This window comes from Puma concolor, chromosome B1, assembly GCF_028749965.1.
Source record: "Puma concolor isolate L17-30 chromosome B1, mPumCon1.1.hap2, whole genome shotgun sequence".
NCBI classification, from domain to species: domain Eukaryota; kingdom Metazoa; phylum Chordata; class Mammalia; order Carnivora; family Felidae; genus Puma; species Puma concolor.
In genome coordinates, this window is record NC_141670.1 from 97,928,489 (window position 1) to 97,943,618 (window position 15,130).

Here is a 15,130-nt window from a genome sequence, read left to right on the forward strand (position 1 = left end):
TGTGGTGGCCTCTCCTACCCAGGACTGGTCACGTTACAGGCCTTCCTGGCTCTGGAAAGGGGAGCCTCCTAGGTTAGCTAAGAAACTGAACTGTCAACGGTATAGAAACAAACGCATCACGGACAGGCACATCTGTGGTGCAGTTACCCACTCCCGCCCCTCTCCCTTTTCTGACAAGCTGACCCAGACCGGGAAAGGTTGGCACGGTGGCCTCTGGTACGCACCCTGCTCGCGGGGAATCCGCACCAGGCAATCCACCATGCCTTTGTACTGAGACTCGGCGCTGATCTGTCGGGACGACGCCTGCACCTGCAGCAGCAGCTTCACCCGCTCGATGGGTGCCACGGCTGTCTTGGACACAGCCGCTGCGACCCCGCCGGCCAGTAGGTCCTTCCCGAAGGACATGGGGTCAAAGAGCCGCTTTTCCGACTTCTTCCCCTGCCTCCCCTTCGGAGGTTCACGCTGCATGGTGGGAGGACGGCGGTAAAAATGGGCAGCTGCACAAGGAAAAAAGCCTGAGAGAATCTACGAAGGGAAGCCTAAAACCGCTTCAGCTTCGTCCTGGCGGGAAAGCGACGCTCAGGTTGCCGCGAGATCGGCGCGCCAGGGCCTGGGGGAGTTCGCGGAGCTGCGCAGGCGCCTCCAACCGCCTCCCGCCTTCTGGCACCAGCCACGTGACTCCCAACACGTGTCTCCTCAGCGCTGAGCGCTGCCTTTGACAAACCCGGGTCTGGGTTTTCCTTGCTGCCCGCAGTGTTAGCAGGCGATGGGTACTGAACGGCGGAGGTGCAGGAAGGGAGAGTGCGGAACTAGTCCAGTATAAAGATATTTAGTAGGCAAAACTAGAACATAGTAGAGTAAGCCAACGTGTGGGGTTAATCAAGTTTTAAATTTTGGTTCCCAGAGTTACCCTTTCATTTTCTCTTAAAAGTTGCTTTATTTCTGCTCCTTGAATTTAGCAGGGCTTGTTTATCTAGTCACATTTTCAGTCTGGCTTTGCTGATTGCACCCCAATAGCTTAATTCGATGTGTTCCTCTTTCTTTTGGATTTTATTTAAATTGGTAATTTCATCTGGAGCAGTGTTTCTCAATCCAGACAGCCGAAAGAAGACAGGGCTACGCTGTTTTAACTAATGCTTGGGCTTGGGGAGGCTGAGAACCAAGGACCTATTCTAGAACAGTACCTCACAAACTTAATTTAGGATCGCTTTTCACTTTAAAAAAACTAAGACCACTAGGAAGCTTTTGTTTTTCTTATAATTGATACCGTTTCAGAAACTGAAACTGAAAATTAAAAAATATTAATTCACTTAAAATAGCCCATATAAAAATAACATTTTTATTTTTATTTTTTTTTTAACGTTTATTTATTTTTGGGACAGAGAGAGACAGAGCATGAACGGGGGAGGGGCAGAGAGAGAGGGAGACACAGAATCGGAAACAGGCTCCAGGCTCTGAGCCATCAGCCCAGAGCCTGACGCGGGGCTCGAACTCCCGGACCGCGAGATGGTGACCTGGCTGAAGTCGGACGCTTAACCGACTGCGCCACCCAGGCGCCCCTAAAAATAACATTTTTAAATAAAAAGTAACTATTTTTCAAAACAAATGAGAATAGCCTTGTTTTTTATTTTTGAAAATCTCTTCAATTCCTGCCGTAATAAACGACAGCTGGATTTACATGGCTGCTTTTGTACCCAGTCTACTGCAATACCACACATCGTGGGGCTGTTGGAAAACTCCACTATGCACTGAGAGAATCAGAGTGAAACAGAGAAGTAACGTCTTAGTATTATTAAGAAAAGTTCTTAGGGGCGCCTGGGGCTCAGTCCATTCAGCCTCGGACTTTGGTTTAGGTCATGAACTCGTGGTTCATGAGTTTGAGCCCGGTGTCCGGCTCTGTGCTGACAGCTCAGAGCTTGGAGTCGGTTTCTGATTCTGTGTCTCCCTCGCTTTCTCTGCCCCTCCCTCGCTCATTCTCTGTCTCCAAAAATAAATAAATGATGAAAAAAAAATTTTTTTAAGTAAAGTTTTTATCTCATGGTGTCTCCGAGGAGGTCTTGGTGACATCTATATGCATACCACAGTTTTGAGAATTCATCTGGAGTGTTACCAGGTTCAGGTCTGACTCTGGGCAAGTATATGCAGTAGACATACATCTATCCTGGACATGAGGTCTTGCTGTATTTTCTTTCACCTTGCTTTTTTTCACTTTGTACATCCTGGAAATCTTTCTGTAGTAGCATCTAATATACTCCTGATTTCTTTCTTTATAGCTTATTTGATGGTTTCTAATAAAGAGATCCTATTTTATCATCTCTTACTCTGTAGGAGTTAGTTGTTTGAACTTGAGGTTCTAGTTTTTTATCTTATGTGTGTTATAACACTTTTAATACTACTTGTCACTAGTACAAAACCATATGTAGGCCAGGGTTCCAGAGCAGGAATTTTGTTTATATTTTGATTACCTCATACAAAAGCAGGTGGCAAGTCCTGCTGGTACCATTTTGGTGCTACCTTCCTTTCCATGGCAGCTTATTCGACCCTTAACTGGTTTTACGGCCAAATCTCTCCATTTTACATGCTGCTACCAGATTAAGCTTTCTGAAGCAATTGCATTAATTGTTCCTAGGCTTAAAAGATTTAAAGTCTTCTCATTGCACGGATTTCAAAACCCTTTGTGAAATCCATGCAAATTCAAGACGTGATTGATGTTTTATCTGCAAAAATATGAATAATAAAAGAGGTTTCGGTCTCCTTTATAGGATATTAAAGTATTAACAAGCACACAGGGAGAAATTTAAGGGGGCACAGGGAATGCTTGAATCACATTCCAGGCAAGATTGTGTTCTTAAGGTGCCAAGAGAGGTCAAAGGAAGATCTCCTGTCCCAAGGAACATATATATATCTCAGACAGAAAAGCAAGTGTTCTGTTGTTCCCCAGGCAAATTTTCTCTTCCTTCCTTTCTTGACTCCCTTTCCCCTGAAACCCCATTTTTGACCCTATAGTTGACAATGTTTATAGCACACTGATTTATCATATCCTCAAGCTTATTTCTGACATATATTCATTGACAGAAGATAGCAAAAGTGAAAATACTTAGAAATGTAGCTTTTTATCTTAAGAGCTGTGGATCAGCTCTTTTCTAAAGTCTGAGCTTAAAATGTTTCACCAGCTGCATTGCATTTTATTTACTGATTTTGGGATCAAAAAAAGTTCTGGTGATTTACATGTTGATATAAAAGTACAGCATCTCAGGGCCTTTGAGCTGTTCACTCTGCTTTCCTTAGAAATCAGCATGGTTAGTTTCCTCTTAGTTCAGGTCTAGGGTCACCTCAGTAACCCTTTTTCTGGCTACCCTATTTCTCACACTTCCTATCCAATTTCTTCCTTCACTTTTTTTTCCCTCTTAGCTTTTATCAACATATTTTACTTATTTGTGGCCTTCCTCTTCCACTGGAACATCAGGTCCGTGAACGTCCGTTTTTAGCTGTTTTGTTCACCGCTTTACCCCTGGCATCCAGAACAGTGCGTGGCACAGAGTAGAAAGTCAATAAATATTTGTTGGCTGAATGCATGAAAGGACAACACAACTGCAAACATACCTCCAAACCATCTTTATTTAAGACTATCAATATAAAAATAGCTTCATTATATAGAGAAATACAACTCTAGAAAATTAAATCATTTTCACACAGTTTAGTGTATAGATTAAAGTTTTAATAACATTTAATAATGTATTTTAGAATATCCAAAGTATACATCCTTGTTCTCAAAGTGTTCAGTGCTGAATTTTTTTCTCAGATTTTTCCCAACACTTTGTACAGCAGCAGGTATGATTTAGCTGGCTCCTGGGTTTTCAACCAATGGATAATAATAATAGATGATGGTGGTAGTAGTAGTAGCTAACACTTTTACAGCGTGTGCACTGTGCAGGCACTATTTAGGGGGAACTTACACAGATAACAAGTAGTTATTCACAATATTATTTCCAAGAATTTTCAAAGCAGACAAACCTACTAAATTGGTTTCACAACTTCTCCCATTTGTGTCAGAAATATAAAAAAGCAGGCACTGCAAATTTACTATCTTGCCAGTATGCATCATCATCAACAGTTTCTTGGCATAAATAAGAAACTCTCCTTTGCTAAGTACACTTCTCTCACCCGACAGAAAGAAAACAAATGAAGAAAGGGGAGGAGGGTGAAGGGTGGAAGGTGTAGAATCTAAAACATAATTTTGGGGGGGCTACAAGATATATGGTGATGATAAAATAGTACCTGGTATTTCCCAAAATTGATAGTTCTATAGTCTTTTGCATTCATAGTCTAGTAAAAGGGAACATTTGCAGGATGCTAATAATAAAATCCAACTTAAGAATGTTTCTGTATCTGCTAAAACATACCTCTGGGGTATCTGCACTTTTACTTTGTCCCTTTTTTTTAAATAAAGTGGCAGATAGGCAGTCATTGGCCAATAGTCAGATTGATCTTTCAGATGTGCATCTCAATAAATCTGGAAAATGGGCAGCTAGATTTAGTTACAATGCTTACTTCAATATCCATTTAGAGATGACAACCACAATGTTTGGTTTTATTTCCTAAAAATGCAATGTCTCTGCAACATGAACATTATGCTATACATCTACAATGTAGCAAAGGATTTTCCTCTTATTAAGGTAAGTAGACTACTTTGTCTTTTTATTTTAGTTATTGAGTGGTGGTCTCAAGATTCTTTGACACCATTAAAGCAGTTCAAAAGACCAAAATTTCATTAAATGAAATTAAAAAAAAGTCCCTTATAATAAAACCTGAGATATTTTAGTTCAGTCTGTTTGAAAAGCTGAGGGGATTAATAGCTGCATTTATTAATACATCTCAGTATTGAAAATAGCACATGGTGTTTGGGGGACATATTAAGAAATTTAAGACATTTAATAAATACTTATAAACAAAGTTCCTTAAACTAATGCAGTGGTAAAGAGTCTACCATTCTGACCAATACTGTGATCTTAAGGGGAGGATATTTTAAGCCATTTTGTACATTTCAAGAACCAAAGTTTCTTGCCTTGATTTCAATGTTAAATTTAAGGCCCACAAGTCACTAATAGGACAAATATAGTCATTTGCACTTTAAATACCTGGGTGAAAATTTCTCAAACTGATTACAGAAAGGTAACAGTGTTTCTTTTAAGACCAAATATTTCAGGGGCGCCTGGGTGGCTCAGTCGGTTGAACGGCTGACTTCGGCTCAGGTCATGATCTTGCGGTCCGTGAGTTCAAGCCCCGCGTCAGGCTCTGTGCTGACAGCTCAGACCTGGAGCCTGTTTCAGATTCTGTGTCTCCCTCTCTGACCCTCCCCCGTTCATGCTCTGTCTCTCTCTGTCTCAAAAATAAATAAACGTTAAAAAAAAAAAATTAAAAAAAAAGACCAAATATTTCAAATGGTGCACCCACTATGTTTTACAGTTAATTCTAACCTGGAGGGCTCATGTTCCAGGCGTCTGAGGGGAAGGAAATAGAAACTGATTTTACATGTGTTGGCATAATTTTCCTTCCAAATCTTAAGTCCTGAAGAAGAAAAAACCCAGTATTGTAGTCTTAAGGGCATCTGAGACTTCAGGAGGATCCATTAGGTAAATAGTAATAAAAAATGCAGTTATTATGTTTTTCCTTCCTTCTCAATCTACCAAATTGTCACAGTCAAAGAAAATTCTTATCTCATTAGTTTTGTTTCTCTACTAAAGGTCAAGTAAACTTTTGCTCATTAAGGTACCTCCCTCTGGGAAAACCGAACACATAATGAGACATATTTGTAAGGCAAAAATTAGTACTTAACAAGTCACCATAGGATTACTTTAATCCAAGTTTTTCAGTGTTTTTTAACATGATTAGGTTCGTAAAAAGATTTACATACAGCTGTCTTGAAATTCATGAACTATATAAAATGTGTGTGCATACCTGAATATATTTCAACAAAAAGAAAAATAATAAAAGTTTATGGACACTAAATAGTTTAAAAACTATATTCTGGACAAAACAGAGCTGATCTGAAAGAGTAAAGAGAATCAAATAAATAGAGAAAAAAGTTTAATTTTCATTCCTTAGTTCTTCTACCCCACAGTGAGGTATCTATTAAAGCACTTAAACTAAAGAAAAGTATTTGATCTAATAAGGAGTCAGTACTTGGACATTACAAATTTAGATACTGATGAGTAGGCAAGAAGAAAAAAAATTGCACATGTTACTTAAGAGGGACTTTAGAAGTCTCAATGCAGTCATCTCATTTATACATGAAGATTCTGAGCTCAGAGAGGTACAAAAACTTGTTCATGGTCACAGCACTAATTAGTTACAGGACCTGGTCACATCCTCCAGTTTTGTGATTCTTTCACCAGATATCCTCATTAGTCTTAAGAAAAATACACAAGTGAATTTACTTATGAACTGTGTATTTTTCCAAGATAAATAGTTCCTCAAGATAAATATTTCCTCTATTAATTTTATATAAAACTTCACATTATTTCAAACTAGTCAATAAATTAACATTACATACAAAAATGGAAATAAGTTAAAAATCCCTTCTTATTTTGATCAAGTATCTTTTCAAAAGTCTGACAATACTACGTAAGATTTAGTGCATCAAACCCAAGAGCATATCATCTCAATATTTAACATTATTATGTTCAAAACTGAACAGTTAAAAGAAGCTAAACCTTATCTTCTTGTGTATGTTTTCAGCAATCCTAACACTGTTCAATGTTCCATGCATAGTTGTTATGCATTAAGAAAACACAGCTACAAGGTTAATCCAAAGAACAATTTAAAAGCCATTTCTATGGCAATTTCTGTGACTGAATCATGAAAACAGACGTAAAGTTCTTGAAGTTTGGGACGAAGAAAGAGTCTCCTATAGAGGAAAAGAACACACTCATTTCAGAAATCAAAAAACAAAAATCAAAGGGAAAAACCTCCAATCTTTTAATATATCTTATTTTTGTTTTTGAAAGAATTACTAGTGAATTAAAAACCACTAGTCTAAATCTATAGTAGGGGGAAATATAGCTAGATTAATTTTTAAATAAATAATATATGTCTTAGGTCAATTATTTCTATTTTTCCAGAGTGTAAAAAGCCTATTTCATCAATATGTAATTACCATATCCCTCAGTTTTAAAATATTAAATGTAGTCATTATTATTACAACAAAGCCAATTGATGTTAACATCATTAAGTACAATAGTTACTGAACACTGCCATTTACTTTCTAAATGTTAATTATTATTAAAACATTTTAAATATATGATTTGTTTTTGGAGATAGTATTCAATTGGAAATACCATTGAAACTTTGATTTTTTTAGAGAGTTAAATTTTTGATATATTTATGGGGCACCTAGGTGACTCAGTTGGTTAAGTGCCCGACTTCAGCTAAGGTCATGATCTCATGGCCTGTAAATTTGAGCCTTGCGTCAGGCTCTGTGCTGACAGCTCGGGGCCTGGAACCTCCTTCTGATTCTGTGTCTCTATCTCTCTCTGCCCCTAGCCCTCTCACACTCTGTTGCTGTCTCTCTCTCTCAAAAATAAATGAACATTAAAAAAAATTAAAAAAAAATTTGTTTTGATACATTTAGTGGACATTAGTATATACAAATCAAACTATTTAAATCAGAGATAGTTTGCCTGACTTCCTTAAATTTCTCTATTCTTTTTTTTTTAATTTTTATTTATTTTTGAGAGAGACAGAGTGCAAGCGAAGGAGGGGCAGAGAGAGAGACACAAAATCTGAAGCAGGCTCCAGGCTCTGAGCTGTCAGCACAGAGCCTTATGTGGGGCTTGAACTCACGAACTGTGAAATCTTGACCTGATCCCAAGTTGGACGCTTAACTGAGTAAGCCACCCAGGTGCTCCAAATTTATCTAGTATCTACATATCTGCATCATCATAATTCAATACATTTTGATTCTTTCTATTCCAATTGTTGTGAATGTAGTTAAGGCTCCACTGCACATGTGCATGTATGCCTAACTGTTCTTATCTCTGTTCTCTGTGTCTACACTACTCCCTTTCCTGCTCCTGGTGTAATCTTACAGTAGCACATCTCTAATCAGACTACACAGAGTTGAGCTTATGCTGATGCTCCTCCCAACTTTGATTGATTACACATCACAATCACAAGGAGTTTACTAAAAATATAGAGTCCCGCTATCCTAGATTCTGTTAGTGGGTCTGGGGTGGGCCACAGGCATCTCTGATTTTAATAAGTGACTCAGGTGATTCTAAATCTTATGGACCAATACACAGGATTACTTCTTCCACCAATTTTTTTTAGGTTAAATTTCGTTTTTTATTTATTATTTATTAATTTAAATATAATTTATGTTTAAGTTAGCTAACATACAGTGTATACAGTATGTTACTGTGTACTCTTGGCTTCGGGAGTAAATTCACATGATTCATTGCTTACATACAACACCCAGTGCTCATCCCAACAAGTGCCCTCCTCAATGACCATCACCCATTTTCCCCTCTCCCCCGCCCCTGTCAACCCTCAGTTTGTTCTCTGCATTTATGAGTCTCTTGTGGTTTGCCTCCCTCCCTCTCTGTTTGTAACTATTTTTTTCCCCTTCCTTCCCCATGGTCTTCTGTTAAGTTTCTCAAATTCCACATATGAGTGAAAACACATGATATGTTTCTCTGACTTATTTCACTTAGCATAATACTCTCCAGTTCCATCCACATTGTTGCAAATGGCAAAATTTCATTCTTTCTCATTGCTGAGTAGTATTCCATTGTATATATATACCACATCTTCTTTATCCATTCATCAGTTGATGAACATTTGGGCTTTTTCCATAATTTGGCTATTGTTGATAGTGCTGCTATAAACATTGGGATGCATGTGCCCCTGTGAATCAGCACTCTGTATCCTGTGGATAAATTCCTAGTGGTGCTATTGCTGGGTTGTAGGGTAATTCTGTTTTTAATTTTTTGAGGAAACTCTACACTGTTTCTAGAATGGCTGTACCAGATTGCATTTGCACCAGCAGTACAAGAGGGTTCCTGATTCTCCACATCCTTGTCAACATCTGTTGTTTCCTGAGTTGTTAATTTTAGCCATTCTGACCGGTGTAAGGTGGTATCTCAGTGTGGTTTTGATTTGTATTTCCATGATGATGAGTGATGTTGAGCATTTTTTCATGTGTCTGTTGGCCATCTGGATGTCTTCTTTGTAAAAGTGTCTAGTCATGTCTTCTGCCCAATTCTTCACTGGATTATTTGTTTTTCCAGTGTTGAGTTTGGTAAATTCTTTATAGATTTTGAATAATAACCTTTATCTGGTATGTCATTAGCAAATATCTTCTATTCTGTCATTTGCCTTTTAGTTTTGTTGATTGTTTCCTTTGCTATGCAGAAGCTTTTTATCTTGAAGAGGTCCCAATAGTTCATTTTTGCTTTTATTTCCCTTGCCTGCAGAGATGTGCTGAGTAAGAAGTTGCTGCAACCTCAGTTGCAAAGGTCAAAGAGGTTGTTGCCTGTTGTTGCCCTCCTCTAGGGTATTGATGGTCTCCTGTCTCACATTAGGTCTTACATCCATTTTGAGTTTATTTTTGTGTATGGTGTAAGAAAGTGGCCCAGGTCCATTCTTCTGCATGTTGCTGTCCAGTTCTACCAGCACCATTTGCTAAAGAGACTGTCTTTTTTCCATTGGATACTCTTTCCTGCTTTGTTGAAGATTAGCTGGCCATATATTTGTGGGTCCAGTTCTGGGTTCTCAATTCTATTCCATTGCTCTATGTGTCTATTTTTGTTCCAATACCATGCTGTCTTGATGATTATAGCTTTGTAGCACAGGCTAAAGTCTGGGATGGTGATGCCTCCAGCTTTGGTTTTCTTTTTCAACATTATTCTAGCTATTCAGGGTCTTTTGTGGTTCCATACAAATTTTAGGATTGTTTATTCTAGTTCTGAGAATAATGCTGGTGCAATTTTAACTGGAATTGAATTGAACATGTAGATTGCTTTGGGTAGTATCGACATTTTAACAATATTTGTTCTTCCATTCCATGAGCATGGAATGTTTTCCCATTTCTTTGTGTCTTCTTCAATTTCTTTCATAAGTTTTCTATAGTTTTTAGCATACAGATCTTTTACGTCTTTGGTTAGGTTTATTCCTAGGTATTTTATGATTCTTGGTGCAACTGTAAATGGGACTGATTTCTTGATTTCTCTTTCTGTTGCTTCATTATTGGTGTATAGGAATGCAACTGATCTGTACATTGATTGTACATCCTGTGACTTTTCTGAATTCATGGATCAGTTCTAGCAGTTTTTTGGTGGAGTGTTTTGGGTTTTACATGTAGAGTATCATGTCATCTACAAAAAATGAAAGTTTGACTTCTTCCTTGCCAATTTGGATGCCTTTTGTTTCATTTTTTTGTCTAACTGCTGAGGCTAGGACTTCCAACAGTATGTTAAACAACAGTGGTGAGAATGGACATCCCCACTGTGTTCCTGATCTCAGGGGGAAAGCTTTTAGGTTTTCTCTGTTGAGGATGATATTAGTAGGCATTTCATATATGGCTTTTATGATGTTAAGGTATATTCCTTCTATCCCAACTTTCTTGAGGGTTTTTATTAAGAAAGGATGCTGTATTTTGTCAAATGCTTTTTCCGCATCTATTGACAGGATCATATGGTTCTTATCTTTTCTTCTATTAATATGATGTATCAGATTGATTGATTTGCAAATATTGAACCAGCCCTGCAGCCCAGGAATGAATCCCACTTGATCATGGTGAATCATTCTTTTAATATACTCTTGAATTAGATTTGCTAGTATCTTGCTGAGAATTTTTGCATCCATGTTCATCAGGAATATTGGCCTGTAATTCTCCTTTTTTAGTGGGATCTTTGGTTTGGGAATAAAGGAATGCTGGCTTCATAGAATGAGTCTGAAAGCTTTCCTTCTGTTTCTATTTTTTGGAAAAACTTGAAAAGAATAGGTATTAATTCTGCTTTAAATGTCTGGTAGAATTCCCCTGGGAAGCTATCTGGCCCAGGACTCTTATTTGCTGGGAGATTTTTGATAACCGATTCAATTTCTTTGCTGGTTATAGGTCTGTTTAAATTTTCTATTTCTTCCTGTTTGAGTTTTAGGTGTCTAGGAATTTGTCCATTTCTTCCAGATTGTCCAGTTTCTTGTCATATAATTTTTCACAGTATTCTCTAATAACTGTATTTCTGTGGTGTTGGTTGTGATCTTTCCTCTTTCATTCATGATTTTACCTATTTGGGTTCTCTCTTTTCTTTTGGAGAGAGGACTGGCTAGGGTTTTATCAATTTTGTTTATTCTTTCAAAAAACCAGCTCTTAGATTCATTGATCTGTTTTCACTGTTTGTTTTTTTTTTTTAATTCTATATTGTTTATTTCTGCTTTAATCTTTATTATTTCTCTTCTGCTGGCTTTAGGGTTTCTTTGCTGCTCTGTTTCTAGTTCCTTTAAGTGTGAAGTTAGGTTTTGTATTTGGGATTTTTCTTGTTTCTTGAGATAGTCCTGGATTGCAAGGTATTTTCCTCTTAGGACTATCTTTGCCGCATCCTAAAGTCTTTGGACTGCCATGTTTTCATTTTCATTTGCTTCCATATATTTTTAAATTTCTCCTTTAATTGGCTGGTTGACCCATTCATTCTTTAGTACAATATTCTTTAACCTCCATGCATTTGGAGGCTTTCCAAATTTTTTCTTGTGGTTGATTTCAAGTTTCATAGCATCGTGGTCTGAAAATACACATGGTATGATCTCAATTCTTTTATATTTATTGAGGGCTGTTTTGTGACCCAGTGTATGATCTATTTTGGAGAATGTTCCATGTGCAGTTGAGAAGAATGTGTATACTGCTACGTTGGGATGAAAAGTTCTGAATATATTTTCAAGTCCATCTAGTCCTGTGTATAATTCAAAGACATTGTGTCTTTATTGATTTTTCTGCCTATATGATCTGTCCATTGCTGTAAGGGGAGTATTAACATCACCTACAATTACCATATTGTTATCAATAAGATTGCTTATGTTTGTGATTAACTGATATATATATATATATATATATATATATATATATATATATATATATATATTTAGGTGCTCTCAAGGAGAGGACACAAACATTTACAACTGTTAGCTATTCTTGATGGACAGACCCCTTAATTATGATAGAATGCCCTTCTTCATCTCTTTTTACAGTCTTTAGTTTAAAATCTAGTTTGTCTGAGACAAATATGGCTACTCCAGCTTTCTTTGGACTTCCAGTAGCATGATAGATGGCTCTCTATCCCCTCGCTTTCAATCTGAAGGTGCCTCAGGTCTAAAATGAGTCTCTTGTAGACAGTATATAGATGGATCTTGGTTTTTTATCCATTATGATATCCTATGTCTTTTGATTGGGGCACTTAGTCCATTTACATTCAGAGTGATTATTGAAAAATATGGATTTAGTGTCTTTGTGTTATCTGTAGGTTTCGTGCCTGTGGTGATGTCTCTGGTCCTTTGTAGTCTTTGTAGCATTCTACTCAGAGTCCCCCTTAGGATCTCCTGCAGATCTGGTTTAGTGGTCATTAACTCCTTCAGTTTTTGTTTGTCTGGGAAAGCCTTTATCTCTCATTCTGTTCTGAAAGACAGCCTTGCTGGATAAAGGATTCTTGGATGCATATTTTATATTTCAGCACATTGAATATTTCCTGCCACTCTCTTCTGGACTGCCAAGTTTCAGCGGACAGGTCTGCTACTACCCTTATGTGTCTACCCTTGTAGGTTAAGACCCATTTGTCCCTAGCTGCTTAAAGAATTCTCTCTTTATCTTTGCATATTGCCAGTTTCACTATGATATAACATGATGAAGACCTGTTCTTGTTTATTCTGAAGGGAGTTCTCTGTGCTTCCTGAACTTGGATGTCTGCTTCCTTCCCCAGATTAGGGAAGTTCTCAGCTATAATTTGTTCAAATAAACCTTCTGCCCCTTTCTCTCTCTCTTTTTCCTCTGGAACTCCTATGATATGGATAGATATTATTATATTTCATTGAATCATTTAGGTCTCTAATTCCCCCCTCGTGGCCTACTATTTTCTTATTCTCTTTTTCTTGGCTTCATCATTTTCCATAATTTATCTTCTATTTCAGTTATTCTCTCCTCTCTCCATCCTTGCTGTCACTGTATCTAGTTTATTTTGCACCTCATTTACAGCATTTCTTAATTAATTGTGACTATTAGTTCCTTGATCTCTGCAGCAATAGATTCTCTGCTGTCTTCTATGCTTTTTTCAAGCCCAGCTATTAATCTTATGACTATTATTCTAAATTCTGCTCAGATATATTGTTTATATCTATTTTGAGCAATTCTCTGGCTGTCACTTCTTCCTGGAATTTTTCTTAAGGAAAATCCTTCTGTTTCATAATTTTGGTTAGTTTTCTGCCTTTTACATGTTTTAATAGTTTGTTATGTGTCCTGCATCTGTGAGTACTACTATATCAAAAAGGGGTCATACACTGTCCAGGGCCTGGCCCTTCAGGAGGTGTTTTTGGAGTGTGTTGAGTGTTGTCTGTTGTTGTGACTCTGGTTGCTTTATCTTCCTATTTGTAGTGGTGGTTTGGACCTTCCACCAGGTGTGCTTTGATTTGTTCATTGAAATAACGTGGAAAAAATTAAGAAAGGGGGTGGTGGTGAAAGAAGCCTTATTTCATACAAAGAGAGAAATGACAGGGGTGGGGAAAAAAAAATGACCAGGCAGAGGTTCTGAGAAACTACATGGCTTAATCCAGAGAGAGAGAGAGAGAGAGAGAAAGGAAAATAAAGAGGAAGGAGATACAGAAGAGGTATAAAAAGAATAGATTAAAAATGTCGTTGTCTGATGGTGCCTTGGAACTGGCAGCTGTGCTGGTCTAGAGGAGGGGCCTTCTGGTTCAGTCAGTGTCAGTCTCGCTCTGGTAGATATGCAGTTGCCAGGCACGGAGGGGTGGGATTTGGTATAAACAGGTCCTGCCTCCACTGGGGGGGCGGTGGGTGCTGTCTTGTTCCCTGAAGCCCCACCAAGTTGGTGATGGGGAGAAAAACGGTAACACCCCAATCTCCGCTCCCCTGCCGGGTGTCACAAACCACACTGTTCAGACAATCCTCATAGCACCGTGCAGGTGCGAGCAGCCTGTTTGTCCCACTCCGCAGTCTCCAACGCCTCTGAGGCACTTGGCTGGGATTCAAACTCCAATGTCTGAAAGGATCCTGCTCCATGTGCCCCATAGTGCCACTCCACCCAGCTGACGAAAGGTCTCTGGCTGGTGCCTGCAGAGTCATTTGTCTTTGGAGTGGCAATATATCTTCTTCCCATAGCACTCGAAGGAGGGGACTACTCTCCCAATGCACCTCTGAGTTCACTACCTAGTCAGGGCTGGCTCCCCTACCCCCAAGGGCCAGGTGCGGGTACCACACCAGTAGCCAGCTCTTCCATCAATTCTTTACTGCAACTCAAAGAATGTTTAGTGGTTCAATATTTCGCTCAAAACTGAATTCCTGGGTCAGAAATTGGAGGCTCTTTGCAGTGGTCCTAACTTAGCTTTCCAGTCGATCTTTCATTTTATCTTTGTATATATCATTCCTTTACCATCCTGGCAAATCAGTCTACTCACTGTATGCCTTATGATTTCCCTTGTTTCGGTCTTTCTTCATCCCATCCTTTTCCTAGAATGTTCTATCCAAATCCAATTCATTTTCAAACTAGGCCAAATGGAATCTATAAGCCTTTCTTTGTAATCCCAACATAGGTTTTCACCCCTTCCTCAGAACTCCCATAGTGTTTGGTTGTATCAACTAATTCATTCTATCTATCTAAAAAAAAATCTATATATCCATAAATAAATATATATATATATATATATATATATATATATGTTTGAGCATATTTTGTATTTCTTCTTCTAGATGTAAGACTGCTGATAGCTGTGACTTTATCTTCGTGTTTGCCATACCACCCTCCCACTACCACATTTTGCCAAGCACAACTCCATTTACTCAATTGTTACATATTTATCAAGTGACTATGTACAATGCTGTTGCAGGCACCAGTAGTGGACAAGACGGATACAA

At 38.2% G+C, this 15,130-nt stretch overlaps 2 protein-coding genes across 3 annotated transcripts in view; both read right to left on the reverse strand.

Annotated features, from left to right (window-relative positions):
* SLC25A31 (solute carrier family 25 member 31) overlaps positions 1-635 on the reverse strand; it is a 28,837-nt gene extending 28,202 nt beyond the window's left edge. Inside the window, exon 1 of the mRNA XM_025921772.2 lies at positions 225-635. Coding sequence (XP_025777557.1) covers positions 225-468 — 244 coding nt within the window. The 5' untranslated portion in view covers positions 469-635. The remainder of the gene's footprint in view (positions 1-224) is intronic.
* A 2,965-nt stretch (positions 636-3,600) lies between these two features.
* INTU (inturned planar cell polarity protein) overlaps positions 3,601-15,130 on the reverse strand; it is a 90,420-nt gene continuing 78,890 nt past the window's right edge. For both annotated transcript variants that reach the window (XM_086704262.1, XM_025921778.2), the window contains exon 16: positions 3,601-6,907. In XM_086704262.1, the coding sequence (XP_086560388.1) occupies positions 6,796-6,907 (112 nt within the window). In that variant the 3' untranslated portion in view covers positions 3,601-6,795. The remainder of the gene's footprint in view (positions 6,908-15,130) is intronic.